Source organism: Lissotriton helveticus, chromosome 10, assembly GCF_964261635.1.
Source record: "Lissotriton helveticus chromosome 10, aLisHel1.1, whole genome shotgun sequence".
Classification (NCBI taxonomy): Eukaryota; Metazoa; Chordata; class Amphibia; order Caudata; family Salamandridae; genus Lissotriton; species Lissotriton helveticus.
In genome coordinates, this window is record NC_136071.1 from 526,481,503 (window position 1) to 526,507,396 (window position 25,894).

Below are 25,894 nucleotides of genomic sequence, written 5' to 3' on the forward strand. Positions count from 1 at the left end.
GCTCCGGTGGCAGCTTTTCTGAGACAGCAGAATCACCAGGTCTTCCCCTACCTAGACGACTGGCTGGTGAAAGCACCATCTCTCACAGGCGCGCAGCTGTCTTCAACCGCCTGTCTCGATATTTTCAAGCACCTAGGTTTAACTCTCAACTTAGAGAAGTCAACCTTACAACCCACCAGAATTTTAACATTCCTGGGGGCAACTCTAAACACAGTTTCTTCCAAAGCCTTCCCATCTCAGGAACGAAAACAAAAACTGATGGCTCTAGCTACCGCAGTGTCTTCAAAAAAGTCCATCAAAGTCAGAACTTTCAAATCCCTTCTAGGGATGATGTCTTCTTGCATTCTACTCATCCCTCACTGTCGGCTCAAAATGCGCCCCCTCCAGGAGGCTCTGAACAAACAATGGACCCAATGTACAGGCTCTTTCGAGGATCACATAGTCATCACTCGACAAATAACAGAGGCTTTGCTGTGGTGGACGACGAACAAAAACGTATCCAAGGGTCTAACGTTCTTGATACCAGCAACTCCTCACGTCATAACAACAGACGCTTCTCTGGAGGGATGGGGTGCAGTCCTGCAGGATCTGCAAACCAGTGGCAAATGGACAGACAGAGAAAAGACTCTACATATCAACCTCCTAGAACTGAGAGCAGTTCTTCACTCTCTTCAGGCATTCCTCCCTCGCATAAAAAACTCAGCAGTGCTTGTGCGAACGGACCACACAACCACAATGCACTACTTGAACAAGCAGGGAGGGACGCGTTCACTGACACTGTCTCGAGAATCGCAAACCATCTGGAACTGGCTACTGCTCCACAACATCACATTAACAGCAGAGTATGTCCCAGGAAAGGACAACGTAATAGCCGACGCTCTCAGCAGACAGAAATCTCTGTCCCACGAATGGGAACTGGATCAACAAGTTCTCAACGACATCTTCTCGGCATGGGGGAAACCACGCATAGACCTCTTTGCCACCAGGGAGAACGCAAAATGCCACAGCTTCGCAAGCTGGCATCCCCAACCGAGGTCACTAGGAAATGCATTTTCCATTGCATGGCGCAACGTGTTTGCGTACGCATTTCCGCCATTTCCCCTGATCACCAGAGTCATTCGGAAAATGAAAATGGAACACTGCACCCTGATTCTCATTGCCCCATACTGGCCGAGACAACATTGGTTTACGGACCTCCGTCGCCTGTCTGTTCGACCATCAATCCAACTACGTCAACATCCAACTCTTCTCTCAATGTACAAAGGCCAAGTACTCCACCCGAATCTGAAATCTCTCAGATTATCGGCATGGCTCCTGAGTACAGAGAATTCTGTCACCTAAGCATCCCGCAGGAGTGCAAGGATGTCTTAGCTAAAGCAAGAGCTGCCAGTACAAACAAAACGTATTCCTTGAAATGGAAACGCTTTTGTGTTTGGTGTTCAGACAACAATATCCATCCTTTCAGAATAACTCCAGAGCAAATACTACCTTATTTACTACATCTGGCACAAACAGGGCTTGCACATGCCTCCATTAGAGTCCATCTAGCAGCAATCTCACGCTTTACAAGGACTTCAAGAGGCCCCTCACTATGGTCCAACAGGCTGATAAAACAATTCCTCAAAGGACTCTATAGATCCTTTCCAAGGCCAAGACGTATACCACCAACGTGGCACCTTAATATAGTACTCAACCAATTGATGAAGCATCCATTTGAGCCCATACATAGGGCTGATCTAAAATACATCTCATGGAAAACTGCACTTCTTTTGGCCTTAACATCAGCAAGAAGGGTCAGTGAGTTACAGGCACTTTCTATACAAGATCCTTTCATGCAATTCAGAGAGGACAGAGTCATTCTAAGAACCAATCCTCGCTTCATTCCTAAAGTCCCCTCGGACTTCCATCTCAATGAACCACTTGTTCTCCGCTCATTCTTCCCGAACCCCAGTACGGTGGCTGAAAGATCTCTCCATTCTTTAGACCTCAAAAGATGTCTAAAATTTTATCTGGACAAAACGAAGCATTTTAGAAAAACAAATCAACTTTTCATAGCCTTCAGCAGACCTAGAAAAGGCATGCCAATCTCTAAGCAAAGCATTTCCCGATGGATATCAGCGGCAATTGCCTTTTGCCACGACAAAGCCGGACGCCCATTGCATTCCACAGTCCGGGTGCATTCCACGAGGGCTGTGTCCACATCGGCAGCATTATTCGCTGGAGTACCGATTCTGGACATTTTCAGAGCAGCGACCTGGAAATCGCCGCATACCTTTACCAGGCACTACTGCCTGGATACGGAACTGATGCAGGATGCAGCTGTGGGCCAGGCTGTACTTCGCCATCTATTCCAGTGAGATGAGCCTTCCTTCTTCCCACCGTCCTACAATGGTATGCACATTTATTTACTTTATTTATTGTATTACTGATGGTATATAGTAGCATGATATGTTTTATCTCAGACTACTTCTTATTTTCCATCGCAAATGTGCATAATGTATTGCTTGCTATTCTGATTCAGGCATGTGAATCTATGAAAGACACCCATAATACTGGATAAGGAATGCGTTACTTACCTGTAACAGCAGTTATCCAGTATTGGTGTCTTTCATAGATTCACATGCAACCCTCCCGCCTCCCCAGGAAGGACTCATCTCTCACTACATCACATATGTTACGTTTACCTAGCTTGGTGCGTACGAAAATCTGAGAGACTGAGGCTCCTGGCAGGAAGGTTCTAGAGGGAGGTGGTAGCTGATTGGCTACCTTCAGGATTTTGGTCCTTTTCACAAAAGGACATAGATAGGCTACTAAGGCAAGACTCTGAGGCCTACTTTTCTCTATGTATGTCTATAGGACATTACTTTTCTATTACCGGGGCTCCCATCTCGACGACGGGGAATGATTCAGGCATGTGAATCTATGAAAGACACCAATACTGGATAACTGCTGTTACAGGTAAGTAACGCATTCCGTCTATTGAACATGTAGTAGTCTGTGCATGTGCAGGGAATCACAAAGGACAAAAGTCACACGCACCTGCAGATAGAGGCAGAGTACACAGCGCGCCTCTCTTCGGGCAGATGCGCTAAGATTGTGGGTCAGCAGGTGGTCAGGTTGGAGCGCCGGGGGGCAGGAGAGTGTGCCGTCTGGGTGGGGGGATGAGGCGGGTGGTTTCAGGAAGATTATGCAGTCACGGTGGAGTGGGTGAAGCGGGCTGACTGCCTTTCCGTGGCGGGCACCGTTTACCTTCCAGCTGCTGATATCACCTGAGAGGTGGTCTCGGAAACGGTTTTCGCCAGAGCTTGAGAATTGTCAACCAACGAGGCAGAACCCCCGTCAGCCCCCCCCACTCCCCAAACATCACAGCTTGCGTTTCCATTGACCCCATCTCTTATCCGCAACCCTCCCTCTTCTGAGACTAGTTCTCTATCCCATCCATCGACTTTTTCCCAGCGTCCTTTCCACGTCTCCCCCATTCTCTCCCTTCCCCCTCAGCCTCTCACCCCTCCATCGTTCCCTCCCCTGCATCCCTTACTTCTTCCCCAACATTCAGCTCTGACCTCCACCCTCCCCCTCCATTCCCTCCTTCACCTTTACACCTGCCTCTCCCCCATTCACTCCTTTATCACCGCACAGTCTCCGGGTATCTCCTTCCCCTTCTCCATTCCGACCCCACTTCACCCCAGACTCCCCCCATCCATAGTGTCGTCCACCATTCCCTCCCCCCAACGATTCCCGTCTTTCTCTCATATGTCCTTCGTGCTGCCTTCAATCCTTCCCCTTTATCCTCTTCATCCTTCCCCCATCCTGGTCCCTCTCACCCTGACCCTCATCCTCCACTTCGTCCTCTCTTCTCCACCCTCAGTTTATTTAATCTCTTCTCCCACCCGCTTATCTCTTCCTCCTTTTCTTTCAGGATCCTCTCTTGACAATGCTTTTTCTCCTGGCCTTCTTTGTCTCCTCTTCACCTCCATTCAAGCCCTCTCGCTCCTTTTCTTCTGGCACTCTGCCCTCCTCTCCCTCTACTTCTCTCCCTGTCCTTCTCTCTTCCTCCCTTTACCCTCAGTGGTCTCTTCTGCCTCTCCCAGTTTATTTCATCCCCTTCCTGTCTTTCCCTTGTCACTGTCTCTTCCATACTCTTTATGTTCTTACCTCCCATTCTTCGCCTCCGCTTTCCTGTTTCTACTGCTGCACTGTCTCACTTTAATCTACTTTCCTGCTTCGCCTACACTTCTCCTCCCTCGCTACCTTCCCTTGAAAACCTTCTAGGCACAGTCACAAGGAGAGACATTTGATTGAATGAAGTATACTTTGCATAACTATATACTGGGCTAATCGCTGTTCCATAAGGTTCACTATAATGTAGCCTTGAATCTTTTCAGGGAGCCCCACTACTCCGACGTTCCTTTGCCTGGAGAGGTCTTTTAAGTTCTCCACTCTGTATTCGAAGACGCAGACTCTCTAAGTGAGGTCTAGGACTTGTTTGGGTAATACAACTATTGAGAGCCACATTACCTTTAATGAGGACTCATTTCACCCTACATATTCATACAATTTCCTTTGGTCTCCTCTACGCAGACAGGTCGATTACTTCATTATCAATGTTGTGTTCAATTGTGTCCCTGGTTTCTGTTATTACTTCGAGTACTGCATCCAATTCGTCGAACTTTCACCCTATTTTCACCTCAGCTAGCTGTCCCAAGAGTGTTCTCCAGGTCATGGTTCGGTTGAGGCATGATTCAGATTAGACGTTGGCCTTGTGGTGTTTTTGAACCTCCATATTTTCTTCTGTGTTGCTCGAATATTTCACCTCCTGTTTCCGGCTTCACCAAAGGTATAAGCCGTCCTCAAGGACACGTAGATATCCATTCAAAAAGGCTGGCCAGTGATGCAGGGTTGTCAACAAGGAGCATAAAGTAGTTTCAACTAGTTGCCTCTAGTGTGAGCTGAACTATTCTCCACGGTCCCAGGCAAGACTTGCAGTATTTCTTCTGTCACTGGAGTTTCCTTTACTGGGTAAGAGAGAGTGCCATTTTTTTCTTATGGGCAGCTGATTCTGTCAGTGAGAGTATTATGTCACTTCTACCCCTCTTTTAGCCAAATAGAATCAAGACATGTTGTGCTTGACGTGCACATTTAGTTAAATTAAACCTCTCTTTAGGTATTTTGGAGCTTCGATGCCCTTTTAAAAATAAATAAAACAAAAGCAAGTATGTCCTGAATTCCAATATTCTCCTATTCAGTTTGTTGAGCTTAGGTTAGGCAAAGAAGGCCCAACTAGTGGGTTATCATGCACAAACTGCTCCCACTTCTGGACATTGAAGTATGGGATAGAAAAATGAGCAACAATCCAGTAGCACAGCAAGACCTACTGCCACCCGGGGTGGCCCCAAAGTTTGCCCCCCTGTGCAGGTAAGACCAATGAGGGTGGTGGATGATGGCCAACTTGTTCGGGAGGTGGCAAGCGACGAACGGCTTGTTCTCTGGGGGCAGAGAGATGGTGGTAATGGGCAGACACAACTTGCTCACCTCTGCCGCCCTCAAAAAGAGTGTCGCCCGGGCGGCCCACGCCCTCAATTCTACCCTGGCTACGCCACAGTGCTTGGGCCACTGGGCCAATAACCCCCAATACTGTCTCTTAAGGCCTGGAGTTCAAGTGGCCTGCAGTTTATTTACATTTTCCAAAATACATGACCCGCTTACAGACAGGGCAAATCAATATTTATTTATTTAAATACTGTTCCAAACATGCCAATGACCCTCTTCAAATCATTAGGCAATGTGGAAGTCTCTCTGAGTTGTTCTGTCTTTGAAACACCCTCAACTTCAGGGGAGAGGCTCTGCTTCTGAACCACTGTTCGTTCCTTAATACTTGGCCACCAGCTGGGCTTGAGCTGTGAGTGTTGAGTATACTTTGGGGTAACCTCACCTGCGTCCATTTCTGAGATGTTTTGCCATTTGGCATCTGAAGGTGCACTGTTGCAAACCATTCTACCCCCCTTGGCACTTAGCCAGCTGCTGCTAGGATTTTCACTGGTGTCTCTTTCAAATTGGCCCTTATAAGCTCTGATTGGTTAATTCTGTGGTGGGGGGGGGACAATCATTGAGCCGGTGGTTGCCGGTGGGGCCCACCGGCACTCATTTTTGGAGACTGGCGCTTATTTTTCCTCATCAGACATTGACCTAAACAAGAGAGAGAAAGACACATAAAAACAGCCACAAATAAAGAAAGCAGGACTTTGGACGAGTGAGATAAAAGGACAGTAACTCTTTGTAACTCTGCATCACCAACTCTATCTCCGTGGCCCGACTTCTGTAACACTGCCTCTTCAGCTTCATATCTTTCATCCTACTTCGGTACCTCTGCCTCTTCCCCTCTACCTTTATAACCATACTTCTGTATCTCTGCCGCCTCAGCTCTAAATCTGCAATCCTACTTCTGTAACTCGACTTCTGTAGTTCTCCCTCTTCAGCACTAACAGGCACACGCATCATTGTTGGCTTTTGCAATTCCTTAATTGCGATTTTTAAGGAATCGCAATTAAGGAATCGCAATTTAGAGATTCCTTAAATTGCGATTTTTGCATTTGGGATGATGCATCCCAAATGCAAAAATACCGGTCGCAAAGGGGCAGATTCTGAGAATGTGCCCGTGTGCAACCGGTTTTTCCTTTGATGCATGTGTCTGTATGTCTGTAACCCTAGATCCGTATCTCTGCTCCTGTAACTCTGCCTCTTCAGCTCTGTATCTGTAACACCACTTCTGTACCTCAGCCTCTACGGTGCTGTCTCAGAGAACCTACTTCTGTATCTCTACTTCGGTACCTCTGCCTCTTCAATTCTATCGCTATAACAATACTTCTGTACCTCTGCCTTTATGGTGCTGTCTCAGTCACCCTTCTTCTGTATCTCTACTTCTGTAACTCGCCCTGTTCAGTTCTATACCAGTAACCTTACCCAGTGGCAGCCGGCATGGCTTGCGGGTGGCGAGGTGGGGCAGGCGCAAAGACGTCACCCCGCATGACGGGGGAGGGTGCGCAATATTTAAAAAAACAAAAAAAAGTCCCTTGCTGCCGGGTCCCGCTGCTCTGCTCTTGGTCTCCTCGAGGAACAGGAAGCACAGCCAGGCCCCATTGACCAATCACAACGCTGCAATGCAGTGTTGTGATTGGTCTGAGCACCCCGGTTCGACGCTCAGCCAGGGAATGGGGGCCTGAGTATGTGCTCTATGCAGGCTGTAATGCAGCCTGCATGGAGAACAGGGAAAGTACGCATGACTGTTTTGGGCACCCCAAAAGGGACGTCAAACAGTCATGTGCACTTAGAAGTGGGCAAACCACTCCACTTCTGCCTTGCTCCGAGAGCAGAGCAGCCCTGCGCACCCGCCCACAAACGGCACAAACATAAAATAAGAACAACTCAAAGTTATTATCATTTTATGTTTCTACTTTGGACTGCTTGAATGCAGTGGGGCAGTGCTCCTCCACCATAGCAGAGGAGCCGCCACTGACCCTACCTCTGTATCTCTTCCTTTACAGCGCTGCCTTAGGGACCCTATTTCTGTATATCGACTTCTGTAACTCTGCCTCTGTAACCCAACATTTGCAACTCCATTTCTTTTACAATGTCTCGTTTACTTATATCTTATTACACAAACTCAGTAACCCCAATTGTGTAACTTCACGTGTGCTGCTATACCTCTGTGTGTCTTCCATTGAACTGCGGGCTTTATTTCGTGTACTACCTCACCTCTGCTTTGCTATCGTTTATTACTACAGCCATTGCTATATCTCTATTACTGGGCTCTGAAACTTTGTTTATGTTACTCTTTCCTTGTAATTACATGATTGTAAGTCTACCTCTATTGTTCTGCACTGGTACTGTATGTATGCCATTGTTACCCTGTCTGTTACTTACCCAATGCTATTGTACCACTGTTGTTGCACCTCTGTTGCGCTACCTGTTTAACTCTCCATGAGTTACTCTGTTGCTTTACCTCACTACCGCCTCCACTGTCTTCCACTGCCATCCGAGGTCTGTAAAGCTACCCGTGGTGCCCTGTGTATGTAAGTCTGGCGTTGTTACTCAAGCCCGGTGATCACCTTTGTTACACTATCTCTGGTTCAATATCTGTGTAACTCTAGGGGTTGTATTTACAAGGGGATAGCACCACCAGAACGTCACTTTTAGCGACGTCCGGGTGGCGCTATGCCCTTCTCCATATTTACAAAGCGGCACTAAGCCATTTTTTATGGCTTAACGCCGCCTTGTAAATACAGCCCCTTTACACGCATCACTTTGCGTGAAAGGGACATGCAATGGGTGTTGCTGTGGGCGTTCCACAACAAGACTCAGTGCATTTTGACACTGCCCCAGATCTACAAGGATGTGTAAATCTGAGGCAGTGCCGAAAACTAACGCCATACAATAGCAGGCATTAGAAAGGCGCAACAAGGAGAAATACTTTTATTTCTCCTCGTTTTTGCTTTATCTATGTGTGCTGCACGCATAGAAAGAGCAAACTGCTGTTAACGATTGTTTATGTGCACAGTGGTGTTCCTTCCTGCACATAAACAATTATTATATAATGACAATTTGCTACTTCTATGTGTGCTGCATTCTGTGGCACACATAGAAGTAACAAATCACCATTATCGATTGTTTAAGTGCAGTAAGGGACACCTTCCTGCACATAAACAATCATTCCCTACAATGCAGTCACCCTTGCACTATGGTGCAAGGATGCCTGCATTGGGCTGGGCTGCGAAATTTAGCGCCAGCACTATGGAAAACACAGGGGGCCTCATTTATGAACAGTGACGCATCGCTGCGTGAAAACAGCGATGCGTCACTTTTCACTGCGCACTCCTTGCGACACCAATGATACGTCATATTTAATGTATGACGCATCATGTCGCAAGGAGTTCCAGATACGTCAGTATTTCTGACGTATCTGTAGGGCGCAAAAGTGACGCATTGCTGGAGTGTGTCACAAAAGTGACGCAACTCCAGCAATGCTCCCTTTCACATGGGGCAAGCCCCATGTGAAAGGGCATACGTCAGTCTTACGCCTGTTGTGAGGCAGGCGCAAGATTTTGAGGCAACTGCGTCCTAAAAGTGACGCAGTGAAATCTCATAGATTTCACTGCGTCACTTCTACGTCCCTTCCTTGCGTCAATGCGCCCCCCTTGCATACATTATACCTGGCGCAGGTATAATGTGGTGCAGGGGTTTACAAAGTGACACATCTACCTAGATGCGTCACTTTGCAAATATGGTGCAACAAGGTACATTATTTACGCTGACGCTGCTGGTGCGTCACAAAAAGTGACGCACCAGCGGCGTAAAAGTGACGCACGGCCTCATAAATGACGCCTAGGGTGCTCCGTATTGTAGTAAATACGGTGCACCCCTGCCTCTTGGAAATGTCAAAGAGTGGTGCTGCCAAATTTGGTGCAGCTCCGCGCTCTAACATTTCATTGTAAATATGCCCCTCGATCTGTAAATCTTTCTCTCCGCCTTTACCTCTCTTATTTTTTCCTCTGCTGCTCTCCTCTCATTCCATCCATACACTTTCACCCATCGGTGTCCTTTCTTTCTCCACTGTGTTGCACTCCACCCTGTCCACTCTACACTCTTCTGCCCCCCTAAATCTGCCCCTTTCTTTGTGCATATTCTGCCCCCTTAAAGCCCCCAGCACCCGCACCTGTAAGTCTATGGCCTTGATTGGAAGTGCTGCCTTAAACCCTGACACCCTTGCACACGCCTGTTTGCACAGGAGTTGCAGATATGAGTGGGGCAGAGTGTTCTGAGTTTTTCCCAGGTAAACATCATCTGTTCAAACTAGCTAATGTTTACTGGGTGAAAAGGCCTGGTAAATACCCAGACGTGGATCTTGGTGAAGGAAGCACACACATCCACGTTATTCCCCATTTCAGAGATGAAAGCTTGTAATAGATGCTATGTTTGTACGAATTAGATTACCCTAGGGTATAAGTATTTGAAGGGTACGGTAATAGCAGCTGCCCCCTGAGCCACTTGTAGTGAAGGCCTGTGCGGCCTATGCGAGCCCTCTATAGGCACACTGCTCTGAGTTACACCAGGCTCTTGTTCTCAGCCTCCGGCCATTCTCGACTCTCCTCTGCCTCCATCGGGTGGCACTGTGGTTGAGGAAGTTTGCAGAGAGACCGGAAATCCCAGGCACAGGTGCAGGCTCCCTGGTGTGCTCTTGCCTGCCAGGCAGTGCCCCGGGATGCCATGTGTGATCTTCGAGCAGAAATAATCTGTAGTGGCAGGTACAGAATCCGACACGCAGAGAAATCCTAAAGTAGCTGTTTTCAAGACACTATTACAAACATCTCTACCAATGCATTATCTATCTATCTATCTATCTATCTATCTATCTATCTATCTATCTATCTATCTATCTATCTATCTATCTATCTATCTATCATCTATCTATCTATCTATCTATCTATCTATCTATCTATCATCTATCTATCTATCTATCTATCTATCTATCTATCTATCTATCTATCTATCTGTTATAAGAAAGTGGGAATTTCACTAAAACACCCCAGTTGAAGGGATGGTGTAGGTAGAATGTGAAACCTAAAAAGCACTGAAATTCGCCAGTTACAATAAGCGGTCCAGTCATAATTCCCACAATGCACTGCATATCAGCACACAGGATGTCACATTGGCATCACAAATTAAATCACTGATTACATCTCTAAAGCTGATAGGGGGCACGGTGTGGTCAAAGCAGGGTTTGAGCACAGGCGATGCCCTCTCCCCAGTATGCACTGGGCATTGAAAAGACACAGATGCCATGTGTTGATGGGGTATCTGACTAGAAACTCACTAGGTGTGTCCAAAGGAAGTGCCCAGTGACTTGTGCCCAAAGCCTACTGAGTGAGATACAGTAGGCTCTAGGCAAAGCATGGCTGAAGGCAGTGGCGGCTGCCACGTAAGAGTATGGGTGGGATGGGTAGAAAAAAAAAAGTCTCTTACCAGGCTGCCGGTCACTGTCTCACCTCAGTCCTCCTCTGTTCCTCCAAGAAGCAGGAAGCGCCCAAGCTCCCCTAAGCCAATCACGACGCTGCTCACACGAGCATGACAGCAGCATTGTGATTGGTCTGAGAGTCCTGGTTCAGCGCTCAGACAGGCAGTGGGAGCCTGTGCATGTTCTCCACCCAGGCTGTGCAATAGTCATTTGTAGAACATGCTAAGTGCACATGACTATTTGGCTGACCAAAGACGGCAGGCCAAACTGTCATGTGCTTTTAAGGGTCCCAATCACTCCTTCCCCTGCTGGAACTGACGACTGCCCAGCCCATCCCACCCTGCAAAACTGCCTCAGTACGGAGAAATAAGATGATAATAACATTTTGTTATTATCATTTTATTTTTCCTTTTTTATTCAATTTTCACACTGGGGCGGCGCTCCTCCGCTGGCTAAGGGCCTTGTGCTTTCGCATTGATGATGTGTAGCGGACGCTAGAGGGTAGGAGCTTAAGGTATGGTTGAAGGCCATGTCCTGCTCCCAGAATCCACTAGGGATGACCAAAAGCTGTGAGCAGCAGTCTCGCGGTGCCACGGCTGTTCGTATGGATACAGGCAACTGCTGTAGCTTAGGCCCAGGTGGGATGCCAGAAGCAATACGGGGCAGTAGAAGGCGACAGATTGCCCCTCAGAAGCAGACGAAGAGCCGAAAAAGCAGTCCAGTTAGACTGTGCCCACAAGAGTCTGCTTACCAGCACCATACCTGCATACATTGGTGAATGGGGTCTTCAGGCTGCCTCAGGCCCGAGCCTCCACTCCCTGATACGGACAGAGGAGAAACTATCAAGTAATGCAAGCAAACGTCCGCCACTTAATGGCAAGAACAAGTAGTCACTAAATACTGTGCAAAGGGCGCGTGCAGTCTCTGCTGCCGTCACCCAATGAACAACTTACAAGACCTTCCCCGAACAATCCCACGTGGGAAGTCCCCAAGGCCACCATGCTTTATTTGATGTTCCATCTAACTCTGCTAGCAAGATTTCAAATCATGAAATTATTGATATTTGACAAGACAGTGGTCTGTGGATGAGCCTGTTTTTGGCTTCAAGGATGAGGGCTCAAAATGTCTGTGCTCACTGCATTGGAACCCACTCACTGGCCAAAGCACAGACGTGCAGACACTAAGGGCCGGATGTACGAAATTCTTATTTTGCATTTTCTAAAGAGGGATTCCGTAGGAATCGCTATTTAGGAAATGAAAAATGGTATGTACAAAAGTTGAGATTTCCTAATAGTAGGAATTGCTACTAGGAAATCGCAAATAAAAAATGTGATTGTATTCCCACCTATGGGCCAAATGGTTTGCATTTCCTTATAGGATATCGCAGTTTAGAATTTGCTTCTCTACTTAAAGCATTGTGGAGATATTTAGATCCTGCATACCCAGACATTGACTCTATCAGAAATTATCCCGCATCCCATTGGGGGAGAGGAGTTGTCCTAACGGCCAGGGTGGTTGACCTAGATTCTGGGGAACCCGGTTCGAGTCTCGGCAATGATGCTGGACATCCTGTGATTCTGGGCAAATCACTTAATCTCCCCGTGCCTAACAAAAATGAATATCCTCATGTAAAGAAACTGGTGCTATGTAAAGCGCTCTGATACCCGATACCTTCGGGTCAAGTTCGCGCTATATAAAACGCTGTAAAATAAAAATAAAAAAGTCCTCTTGGATTTTCCTGTTGGATCCAAGTCAATGACAACAGGCCTTGTTTGCCTGGAGCTATTTCACACTACCTTGAGGTCTGCCGAAAGAGGGTGGATTCATCAATAATGCAACTCAATGGGATTTGTCGGCGCAACGGACCAGGTCAAGGCCAGGTTAGCAGTCCAGTGATCTGAAGCAGAGGGGACTCGCTGCCTGTTAGATTTCATAACGTTTCAGTGCAAGAGCGCAGGCTGATCGCCTAATTCTCCCATGCACAATGTTATAGGTTGGCAGACCATCTCTGGGACTCCAACGTAGCAGCACGGGCCGCTCCAGCAGTGGCTGAGGGAGTGCATTGAGTACACATGTGCATCGTGAAGTCAGTTGCCTGGGTATGCATAGGCCAGGCGAAACATGTGCCTCTGGTGGAGTGCAAGTATGAGGAGGATCAAAAAACCCTTGGGAATTTAAATTAACCAATATCCACAAATAGCAAGGTGTAGTTATTCTGCTCCACCTATCATATTTTGGGGTCAAATTGAGCTTTTGTCAGCCCCAAAAAAAGATTTCCAATAAAAACTCTAATAGTAGGAATTTGTTAAAATGGTATCTATCATATGTAGTAGCAAAACTACTCACAAATTCTTTCCACCTTCGAAGGTTTAGCACCTCCTCCAGCTGCCTCGAAACATGATGCGGAAGGTATAATGCAGCAGGAGACAATGCACTGCTACTTGCAAAAGAGGGATATGAGGTGTAAGGAGGTCCTACTGGTACCAATGTACCGCCATGGGAGCAGAGCCGGACTGAGAACCAAAACCGGCCCTGGCAAAGTGCTCGGCCGGCCCCGGAGGGGGGGGGGGGGGGGGTGGGCGGGGTTGGAGGTGCTGTTGAGCTCTTTGCCGGGCCGGCCTCCAGGGGCCCAAAACCGGCCCCTACCCTTGCAGCGCACAGGGGGATTGCCCGGTGCCCGCAACGGCCAGTCCGGCCCTGCATGGGAGGGGCTTTCTTTCATTTTTTAAGGTAGTTGTTGTCTCCTCGCTACATCGGTTTTTTAAAAGGCCCCAGGAAGCATCAATTTATAATTCATATTTTTATGAGTGACTTGTTCGACGGTAATATTATTACATTATTTGGCCCTCACTGGCCCTGAATATGCTGAGCTTGATTTTTGGGGAAAATGTTTCATTTACATCCAGGTACATTCATGCATTTCATTTTGATATAGTAGGAAATGTAAACTTGAATTTGACACTGACTAGCGAGTCTCAAAGAGGACTCATTTGAGAGAAAGATTTGAATGATAATGCTTGGAATCATTATTTTTGCATCAATATTGCTTCAGATTTTTTGGGGTTCTCTGCAAAGTGAAGACCCCACATGAGCCTTAAAACATTCTTAAATAGAATTCTCTTTGAACCGTTGGCAGAGTCGCCAAGAACAAGCCAACTTTTATGTCGGCTTTCTTTTTGGGCATGTCTGTACTGGTTCCTGTAGGTATCACCATTAACATCTCTCTGGATTGCCACCCTCCTCAAGAAAATAGAGTCATTAGAGCAGTGCTATACAATCCTTTTATTGCCCCGCCTCCCCGGTATTAAAAAAAAATGATTGCCTCCCCCAGAAGTTTTCTCGATTATTCTATAAAATTTGCAATGTTTAAATATGTCTAGATTTATTTAAACATTATAGTTATGCTAAACCTTTTAAAAATGCAATAAAATACATGATTGCCAAACACACTATTCTGGTTAGCGAGGCCTTACTAACGTGTAATGGTATCCACAGTGTGATTATCCGAAAAGTGTGTGGGGGGATGATTTGGAGTCCCTTCCCTTTTGACATATACACCCAGCCAGATATAAATGACAAAGGATGTTAGTAATGGCCCATTACAGAGTGGCTTACTACTGATTTTCAGTTGAAAACAAATGATTGCTTTCAGGAATATACTTCTTTTAACCAGAGCTGGGCACACCCCTAAGGATCATGAAAACCCCCCTGGGGTGGTGGGGTCCACTCCCAGCTTAACCTCTTCTATGCTCATGACGAGCTCAGCTCGTCATGAGGCACAGTGCAGCTGCACTCATGACGAGCTGAGCTCGTCACGGCCGTTGGAACGTTGCATGCGGGGATAATTACCCCGCTGTGCTGAACGTTCAAAAAACGGGTGTGGTTGTGATGAGTGCAGCTGCACTGTGCCTCATGACGAGCCAAGCTCGTCACAAGCACAGCGGCGCCAAGCGCAGTGCCCCTCCCCCGCACAGCGGGGGGGGAAACACCCCGCAGCGATGGGGTTAAAGACCCCTGCTCTAGAGTGTACTCATACAACAGACAGCCGCTTAGTTCTTTTGAATGTCCACAAGTGTGTTTCCTCAAATAACTATGGGATGTTGCTGCTACCGTATCGGGGTTATGCACCACAGTGACCCTATGTGGTTGAGTGTAAATTGCAGCCTCGCTCTGAGACCTTAGGGGGTGTCTTACTCTAACTGTATACAAGGTGTCGCTGATGTGTAAGTGTACGCTTGTGCCAAGAAGGATGATTCTGCTGCACTTGCAGCCACAAGCAAGGAATCTGTACTCAGATTCCTGATGAAGGCAATATTGTAACTAACATTGTTCACATGGTTGCAACTTTTTTTGGAGAGCTACTCTCTGTTCTGTTTTTAATTATTATAAGTTCAAATTCAAAAATGGGTTGTGACTTATCTCTGCTTGTTTCCTCCCCCACTGTAGACTAAACATCACCGAGGTGGTGCTTTGCCCCTCACTGCAAAACGCCCTGCTTGAATTCCCAGAGGGTGAGAAGTTATCTGCGAGACGCTTGACCATGTCACGTGAGGATGAAGGTGGCTGCAAGCTGACTTCGGTCTACAAACACAAGGAGCGGAAGCCGAAGAAACCCCACTATATCCCTCGGCCATGGGGGAAGCCATACAACTACAAATGCTTCCAGTGCCCCTTCACCTGCATGGAGAAGTCACACCTCTACAACCACATGAAGTACAGTCTGTGCAAGAACTCCCTCTCTCTGCTCATTGAGTCTGACTGGCCATACAAGAAGGGGAACCTACTCCACCCAGAGCTCCACCTCCTGCATGCCACTGAAGCTCTGCGGCACCGCAGTCATCAATCCGATGAGTCGGACACCTCCAACTCTGATGCTCATCCAGCCAAGCCAGCTCCTAATGGAGGCCTGGAGGAAGGTAGCAAAGGAGAGACAATGACCACTGATGGGTCACGGGATGACCAGCACCAGTTTGAAGAGGAAGAGGAGGAGGAAGAGGAGGATGAAGAGGAGGCCGCTATAATGTCAAAGGAAATGGACCAGAGACAAAAGAAAGAGGAAGGGCAAGATGTGGGAAGCCAAGGCACCCCTGTGGACCACGACGTGGGCACTGTGCTCCTTGGACTCAAGAACAAGAAAAATAAACCTTGCAAAGAGGTTGAGCCAGACTTTATGATCACTGATGTCTATTCGCTGAAGAACAAAGACAATAATGGCAAAGAATCAGTTGCAGTCGAACCAGAAATCAAGTCCAAAGATTACAAGATGCCAACGAATTGCCATGTGACTGAAGACGCTCTCATGGAGCAGTGGAAGCTGCTAAGCAATGGGTCAAAAAGGGCTGCACAGGAGGTTCCCCCTCAAAGCACCGAAGCCAAAAGCATGCCGTGCTACCCACCTCCTGCATACAGCGACTACCACGAGCAACAGGGCCTGAATCTCTCATTACTGGGCATCAATTATCCGCTCAGCCCCAATCTCTTTTCCTACCTTGCCCCTACAATGGCAAACAGTTTGACTTCACACCCACACCTGACCCAGTTGCCATTCCTGGCTTCCACCACCCAGCTGATGCCCCCACACTCCACCCACTTTCAACCCATCCAGAACCAGGACCGGTCCACCTTCTTGCCTCGGTTCTACTATCCCTTGCTCTTCGAACATTCCTTTGGCTCATGTGAAGGCAAAATGGCTGCGGGCAAGGCAGAGGTCCAGCAGCCAACAGGTTCACCTGCTGCTACTCCTTCGCACATCAAACTGCTTGGAGAGGCCCGAAAGGATGGCATGCGCAAGATCCCCATAGTCAACAACAACATCCCAGGGGCTGCCAGTCTGAGGGAAAGGCCTCTTCCTCCAGACATCTGCCACAAGGTTTCCCTGGTTCAAGAGGAAGAGGAGAAATGGTCAGGCGATGGCAGCAAGGCAAAACAAACTTTGAACAGTCTTCATCAAAAGGCAGCGTCTGTGGTTTACAGGAACACCATGCTCGGTTTCAGAGATGGAACCAGCCTCCCAAACAGAATCCGGAAGTCTGATGTGACAATGGCCGCTTGTCTGGAAATGGCGGGAGCATCAAACGGCTCCTTGAAAAGGAAGTCCTCGTGTGGGAGTGGTACCGACTTCTTGAAAGATATCATAGCAACTGAAAACTTGAGGAATAGCAAATTCAACTACCAAACCAGGTAGGACTAGCACTGTGTAGCTCTTTGTGGGATAATGTGAGGATACGTTTTTTAGAAGGTGATATTACATAACCACTAATTGATATTGGCCACCCAACCAAATGTTTGAAAAATGTGTTAACTTGTGGAAGCGAATGTATGATGTTACAACGCATATATGTACAATGCATGCCTTTACAACGCAGTTTTTACAACGCAACATCCTTTACAACGCATTCTTTTACATAGCATGCCATTACATCGCATTTTCAGAAACTACCTTTACAAAGCATACCATTACATTGCATTTAAGGTAAGTGTAGCTTAGTATAGAAGTAAAAAATACTATTCTAACTCCAGTGAGTGCAACAGTAGAATAAGTGTTGGATAGTGTAAGAGTACTATGCGTTGTAATGGGATGCATTGTAATGACTTGCTATGTAATGCCTGCGTTGTAGTGACATGCAATGTAATGGCTGCGTTGTAATGACATGCGATGTAAAGGATGTTGTGATGTAATGACTGCTATGTAAAGATAGTGCGATGTAATGACTGCGTTGTAAAGGTTGTTTCCCTGTGGAAGCATTTCTAAATTACATGATAAACATTGTTACAAAAAATGTCAATTACGGCCACAACAGCATATCACAATTTAACCCTAAGAGTCACAACACTGTGGGTTCACAATGTGGTGGTAAAATATATAGCAGTCACAATATTAAAATGACGCAAGATAAGTAGATGTGGAGTTAAGAATATTAACTCTATACCTCCCCGTGTATACTAACCCTTTTGAAATAGTGGTAATCAATATTGTGAATAAAATATTTTTGCAGGTTGATTTTTCAACTGCGATCGTGTGACATACATCGCCACTTCCATTATCAGTGTCACAACCGCTACCAACATTTAACAACAGTAGGCTTTGAAATATCCTGTACCCTGTACAGTCCACCATGTCCAGAGACATGAGGCACATTGCCACTGCTACTAACTGAGCTTGCCTGGTATGTAGCTTTGGACACGTGTGTCCATTTTCAAATGATGGGTACCCAAAGAAGGCTATTGAGGGATATGAAATTCTTAGGATATTTTCAATGCATCAAAATGAGATTATAAACAAGAATTACTCTAGTGCGAATCTTGTGCACATTCTCAATCAAAGCAAAGTATTTTTAATCTCTCAGATGTTCTCTTGAATCTACCTCAACCCTCCCGACCGCCACCTACTCCACACAAGTTTTGTGAGAACTCTGTACGAAAAAATAATCATCTATGCCTTTTTGAAACACCCAACTTAAGTTGTCTTCGATGACAAGAGTAGTATGCTCAGAGGACCTCGGTCTATCGTTATCTTTATACAGAAATGTCCATCTAGGGCAGCGTTCTCCAAAGTCGGTCCTGGAGGGCCGGATCAATGCCATATTTTTAGCATATCCCCATTTAGATCAATGTAGGTATATTAAAAATCTGGCATGATGCGGTCCTTCAAGTCAAACTTTGGAGAACCCTGATCTAGGGTCCTGGACAACTGGCACATACCTATGTAAAGGCTGTTCATTTAGATTTATTGTTAGCAAATTTATCTTATGTGGAAAACAGGAAATTCTGTAATGTATCAGGCTTGACACCTCGTCCTGATATGTAACCAACACATCCTGGCTTCATCAAAAGCACTAAACAATGTCCAAAAGGCTCACACTAGAAAACTTTATATATTTATTTAAATTTACAAAAAATGTAGGTGGATAGCAGTGCCAAACGAATAGGACACTTTTCTCCGCACACATTTACAATGTGTGCCATTACCCTGCGTTTTTTGCTGCACAAAAACTTTTACAACGCAGGCATTTACAACGCAATCCATTACAATGCATTGTCCATTACAACGCAATTTACTATAATGGTTTGCGGTGTAAAGCCCTGCGTTGTAAAAGTTTTTGTGGGGTAAAAAATGCAGGAAAATGACATGCTTTGTAACGCATGTGGAGTAAAGGATGTTTCCCGGGCCAAACTGGGGGAATGGTGTACCCTGCCTCTCATGCTACCAAAAAACCTATCTGAATTGTCCAAATTGGTTATTTATGTGGACAATAAATGCAGTGAAATTGCATTTTTCAAAATTATTTTGAAAAAGCGGTTGACCGTATCCTTCAAATCGATGAGCTCGACATGGCCAGGTAGGACTAATGTCTTCATCTGTGCATCCAGACGAAGTCCCTGTTCAACCACATTGACGCTTTGAAATGTTTCTTTGAAACATTAAATCATGGGATCATTACACATTTTGTTGTGTTTTGGCGAGTCACATAGTACCATCGGTATGCTTATAGATTATTCTGCCACCTTTTATAAATTGTGTAAATGCATTAATGTTCCCTTTTTTTTATTTATTTATCATTCATATAGTGCACATAGACTGGTCATTATGGGGTAGCAGCGCCCCGTGCAGGTAAGAGCGGAGGGGCAGTGGTGCCTGGTTGGGGAGGATTCGACAGATGACCACGAGGGAAAATTAAATAAATAATTACTTTTCTCTCGTCATCTGTCGATCCCCGCGCCCCAGCCCCCTGCCCCACCGCTCTTACCTACATGGGCCAAGGCTGGTATGGGGGGCCCTTTACATTGCAACAATGTTGACAATATGCACATGTCAGGAATCACTTCGAGATGGGAAGAGACTTGTACAACATTGAAACATAACTTACCAAGTATATACCTGAAGCAGAGTCTAGCTATACCTTTATAGAATTTAGTCTAGGCGTTGTCTGAAAATGTGAGCCTTGAGCTGCTGACAGAAGATTGAGAGCAGGGTCAGTGTTGTAAGGTCAGGAGGTAAAGAGTGAGTTCCAGGGTGCAGCGGCTACAACAGAGAGGGACCTTTAGGGACAGCAGTTCGGTGACTTCTGAGGCTGCCTGTATCACCGGAGATAGTGAGTTCAAATGTTGGGTAGGAAATGATACTTCCATGGAAGGATCTATGAATTACTGAGCCGTCTGCAGTGACCGATTCATTAAAGTATGAGACTGTGGGCGGTATTTCCCTCCCACCTCATTCTATTGGCTGTTTAGTGTAGCATTACACCTCCTAAAGAGTGCTTGATTTCCAAAGCATGAGGAATAGTTTTACTCTTCAGCAGTTCTCTCATTCATTAAACGTTTTGTCAGATTTACTTTTTTTGTCACACGTGCATTTTATACATAAAGTGAATATTTTTTCACTTTGGCATCCATTTTTATGTGCCTTATCAGCCCTTAAGTGTGATCCTTCACTCATGATCGCCATTCCACTGGTATTTCGTTTTACAAATTAGTACAGCGTTTAGCAAGGTAGGACAGCTCTCCCCTTTCTCTAGCTACCTGCAGTTGCCTAGGCTAATGGCGTCCCCTCCATTTGCCCTCAGGCATTTTATTGAAATATAGTGGCATGGGCACCATCCACATCTCTAGCCACATAAGTCTGGGAAGATGCAGGCTCTTTCCTGCAGCCTCTCTTCCACGTGACTGTCATCTGATGCAGGCTTGGGCCATAATCTGGGATATATGATACATAATCACAAGCATTATAATGTGTAGCATTATGCCTTTGTCAAAAAGCTTTAAGGGTACGAGGTTTCATGACTAGAATGCTCAACCTACCTCTAAATCATATTTCTAGTCATAACACTAACCTTCTTCCTTACACTGGGACCAATGTACACACTGGCCATAACTCCATCACCAACACAAGTTTAGCGTGACCTTAATTTGTTGGAAAATTGTGTTGCTGCCAATTTAATTTGAATTTGTAGTCCATTTTTCGGTTTCTAGGCATGTTTTTTACCCTGTGAGAATGTTGATTTTCATTTGACATCAGGTGATTTTATTTCTCTTTTCTGCCTACAGTTTGCACACTGCCCGTCAGCTGCCAACCACCATGGACCGCCACTGGCCACCAGAGTACACACCATCTCATGCCAAGATTCCTGTCCCTGAGGCCTTGCCATCCAGAATCGCAACTTCTGGTCAACCAGACTGCAAGAGGAAACACCTGCAGGACGCCCCAGAAACTCCTGGAGACATGGAGGCTGCCACTCAACTGATTGGAGACCTATCTAAGACCCTGGGAGAGTACCAAGAGGTGGAGAAAAAACTCTCCGACTTGGCCAAGAAGGACAACCCCAGGCAGAAAGAGCTAAGAGAACAGCTAGTCAAGATCCGACGAGAGCTTCAGCATGTTCACCAGGCACTAGAGAAGTCGTCCAAGCCTCATGAGGGGCCACTAGACCTCTCAGTGAAGAAGTCATCGGATGTGCAGGAGAAAAGTAAACACACTAGAAAAGAGGCCTTCAGGGAACCTCTTGGAGGCAGTATGAATTACCAGTGCAGAGAGCACACCACTAATCTTAGACCAGAATCACCTATTGAAGAAAGCGATGATGAAGATACAACTTTCTTCTCTCCAACCGATGAAGATAGTCAAGCTATTGAGATGATGATCAGAATGAGTCGGTCTGAAAGCCTGCGTTCCACCTCTGAAATGCAATCAGGATCTGCCGTCAAAACAGAGGTCCTGCCCCCAGAGCTGCAGCACGTCATGGAGCCGTACTACAACCGCACCACAAAGTGTGAGGCCGACTCCAGCGTCCTTCTTACCACAGACGGGAGGTGCAGCCAACCTGCCCAGGGCCCACCGCAACTCCTGGCTCACGAAGAGGGAACACTAGCTGTCAGGGCGAATCAGCATCCCGGGTCTTGCACTGGTGTCTCGGTTGCGACAGAAATCATCTGCCTCCACAGTCCCTTAACTACAGACTAATGCACTACTTCCAGATTCATCTGAACCTTAGAATTGTCTTGGCAACACCGCTCTTGAGTATGCATTCCAAGTCAAAAGGAGGGTGTGATGCTCTATGTGGTGTTTAGAAGCCAAATGCACTCATCCACTCACAAACCACGTGCAACTCACTCTGACCCTCACAGCAGACTCCCCACCTCCTCTATGTGCCCGTATCATGCCCCATCCTGGTGAATGCACAAGATACTTGTTCTAATTTGAAACTGCCTGAGCTTCTGAGCCACCACCAATATCATCGCCAGCATCAGTTAATAAAGGGGCACATCATCAATTGGTGCTAATGTCCGGATTGAGAAGGCAAATTTCCCAAGCCTTCTCAGAGGTCAGGAGACAATTCAGCTGATGGACTTGTGCGTCTCCATGAGAAGGGAGATGTTTGCCAGTCATCAATTCATTAAAGCTCATCTCTTGTCTAGCACTTTTTGTAACTTCCTGGTCACCGTCAGACCAGAATCTTGGAGTCGGCGTCCTATCATGCACGCCTGGAAGATGCAGAGGGAAGGAAGCAAGATGTTCCAACATGCCTGCACCTGAAGTGCTCTTTATTATAAAGAGAGAGGGGTGGTTTGAGATTGTCCTCCCTTTACTGAGGGCAGAAAATATTCTGTCTGGTGGTACTTTGGAACTGGAGTAAGGAATGCTCTGATGTTTTTGCAGGATCCATTGCCGGTCATAATGTAGCCACGTACCGTGAAATAGTGCCACCTCCTTTTGTGTACAGCGTCTATACCCCATCCTTACCCACATAAAAGCAGTTCTCTGAGTGGGCGAACGAGCAGGTGACCAAATGAGATAGTGACAGAGTCATCAGTGAGTGAATGCACAGACTTCAAGAAGGCCAAATAAGTCATCATATTTAAATGGATGAGTGTGTGTCGAACTAGAGGTAACACAGTAAGATCGGTGAAAAGGAACCTTAGAAGCAGCTTTAGGAAATTTGACTCCACAAGGCATGGAACCACATATTAGCAGCAGTGGTGGGTTCAAACAAGAGAATACAAAACAATAATGGGAAACAATAGTGGAGCAATCACAATGTAAGAATGTAAGAGGAAAGATAAGGTTGTGGGCTAGGTACAATCTACACTGTTGAAGGGGGTAGAGTAATTGGGCAGAGTAGATTGAATTCATAAGATCTGCACTACGAACACTCAAACATACCATCATCACAGCCCTATTTTAAATATTGCGGCTGGATCTAGAAATGTTGTCCAGATTCAGAATACTATGAGCCTAACGTGTGGCAAAGGTCACTGTGGCAATCGTGACTAGGTTGCTTGCTCGCGGGGGTTCCACTGCATTTCAGTCATTTTCAGCGACGTTGTCACCAACATTGTGGGATGGAGTCACCTTTAATCAACACTAGGAAATAATTACTTGCATCAAATACTAAGTCCAAGAGTGTGATCTTTTGCTACCGGACGAATTTACACCCTTAATGTTGTTTAGCATTTAGTGTTCCTCAGTCATCTACGCGCTTATGCCAGTGTAGTAGGCATTTCCCTCAATTGAGTCACATCATTGCAGAACCAAACCTTTTCAAGTGAACTCAGCTGCATTCTCTCTAAGTCACCCTACCTGCCTTAGCCAGAACCCAAAGGCACTTTTCTCTAATCAAGTGTATTTTACTTGATCCCCCTGTCATTGATTATTGAATCATCTCACACATGATTCTGCATAAATACTGATGAGACCCAGCTACAGCCAAAACTCTTGGAAGGTTTAGAAGACCACGAGCAAGAAGGGATCTGTCGGGGAGACTCAAATCTAGATAGACCAAAACAAATATTGCCTCAATGGTTCCTAGACAGAGATGTTGCATACTCAAGCCTTTCATGAAATAGGCCATCATCCATGGCCTTGCCCACAACCCCAAAAGAATGTGCATCTCATAGGGTTAACCTCTTATTCTGATCTGACATTCATCTCCCAGTTTAATAAGGTGTCAAGAGTGTCTTCCACCAGTTGGGCTTATTTTGTGGGATTCTCTCAAAGAGGATCTTTGCTCATCAGCTCACATTAATCCGTGTGGTGACCACATTTAGAGAGGTCTACAGCAATGCCCTTGAAACTGGGCTATCTCTCAAAATCATGCAAAAACCATACAAATACCAGAATCCTACTCCTTGCATCATCGTAAGACTACACCAACCCTGACCATATTGGCCCAGCAGTGGTTACCAATTTGTGAGAGAACCCAGTTTAAAACCTTTTACATATAACATCACATCACCTTGGCAGTGACTCCTAAATTTGCATCAAGCCCACACCTTTCAGTATCACTAGCAAGTGCACCAGCTGTTCAAACTCTCCTCAAACCCTTCCTTTTCTTTTCCTTAAGTGCTTTGAAACGGTTGACAAGTGGCATTAGCATTTTTCAGAAATTTTAAGACCATGCTGTATAAGTGTTTTGCAAGGTATGGGAGACTACAAGCACTTGTGCGAATGTTTGTGGTAATATCAGGGAAATCAATAGTGAAAATTGGCCCACCAGAACATAAAACAGGCCCATAAACAGACAAAAAAAAACATACACACTGACTTGCCAGAGCAGTCCTCCTAGCACCGCCTGGTTGCCCTAGATGCCAGTCCAATCCTGCTCATACCTCTCGTCTGGGCGAAGGACTCTGCAATGATGGGGAAGATGGATGTTTGACTTAAGAGAGTGATTTCTTTGCACTCAGAGGAAGTGAAAGGGTTTTTGGGAGTTCGACATTTGACTCTTGTTAGGAAGGTGAAGGAGGGTGAGTTGAGAACAATGCAACAGGAAGCCATGAACCCCAGACTAGGGTGACCAGAGGCCCCGGATTTCCCCGGACAGTCCCGATTTAGGAAGACTTTCTCGGTGTCCTGACCCTTTTTTTTTATTTTAGGTAAATTTCCTGGTTTTTGGGACAAGGTCGGTTCATTCTCTAAAGCAGATATACACTCAATTCACAGGTGCCTCATAAGACTGAAATGTTTTAAGTAATGTATCTGTTTCTGTGAGGCAGCACGGGGTCTTGCTATATATATATATATGTATATATATGTATATATATATATATATATATATAATAAGTAAATTATATATATATATATATATAGTTATATATATATGGCATATATATATATATATATATGCATACACACACAGTTACATACCTAGTGTGTGTGGGTGTGTGCGTGTGTATATATATATATATATATATATATATATATATATATATATATATATATATATATATATATATATATATATATAACATGTATATATACACACACACAGTTACATACCTAGTGTGCGCGCGTGTGCTTGTGTATGTATATATATATTTATATGATATGATATATATAAATATATATTTACATACACAGTTACATACCTAGTGTGTGTGTGTGTGTATATATATATATGGCAAATATATATACACACACACACAGAGTTACATGCCTAGTGTGTGTGCGTGTGTGTATATATATATATATAGATTTATATAATATATTATATACATATATATACACACACACATATACAAGCACGCATACATATCCAAGCCTAGTGTGTATGTATTTATGCATGTGACACATTTAGGAAGCTATGCAAAAACAGGACTGGACAGATGTAGAAGTTAGACTAAAGGCCTTAGTCCTGCTCTTATGCCTGGCCTGTCCCAGTTTTTGCTTCTCAAAATCTGGCCCCCCTACCCGAGGCACAGTCTACATGACATGCAGGAGGCGCCACCGCTGCCCCAGCTGAGGAGTAAACACTCTAAGTGGTGGCGCGGCCTACGCAGCGTGTCTGGCCCTCAGGACATGCGCAGGAGCACTCAGAACGTATTAGTCTCACTGTCACCGGACCTCACCGCGGCCCGCTCAACCCCAGCTCTGGGCACACCTAATTGGCTGTG

General features: G+C 45.8%; 1 protein-coding gene across 3 annotated transcripts in view; it reads left to right on the top strand.

Annotated features, from left to right (window-relative positions):
• Positions 1 to 25,058, top strand: part of PRR35 (proline rich 35) — a 196,659-nt gene extending 171,601 nt beyond the window's left edge. For all 3 annotated transcript variants that reach the window (XM_078663058.1, XM_078663057.1, XM_078663059.1), the window contains 2 exons: positions 15,455 to 17,188; positions 21,053 to 25,058. In XM_078663058.1, coding sequence (XP_078519184.1) covers positions 15,549 to 17,188; positions 21,053 to 21,965 — 2,553 coding nt within the window. In that variant the 5' untranslated portion in view covers positions 15,455 to 15,548 and the 3' untranslated portion in view covers positions 21,966 to 25,058. The remainder of the gene's footprint in view (positions 1 to 15,454; positions 17,189 to 21,052) is intronic.
• Positions 25,059 to 25,894: the final 836 nt, after the last annotated feature.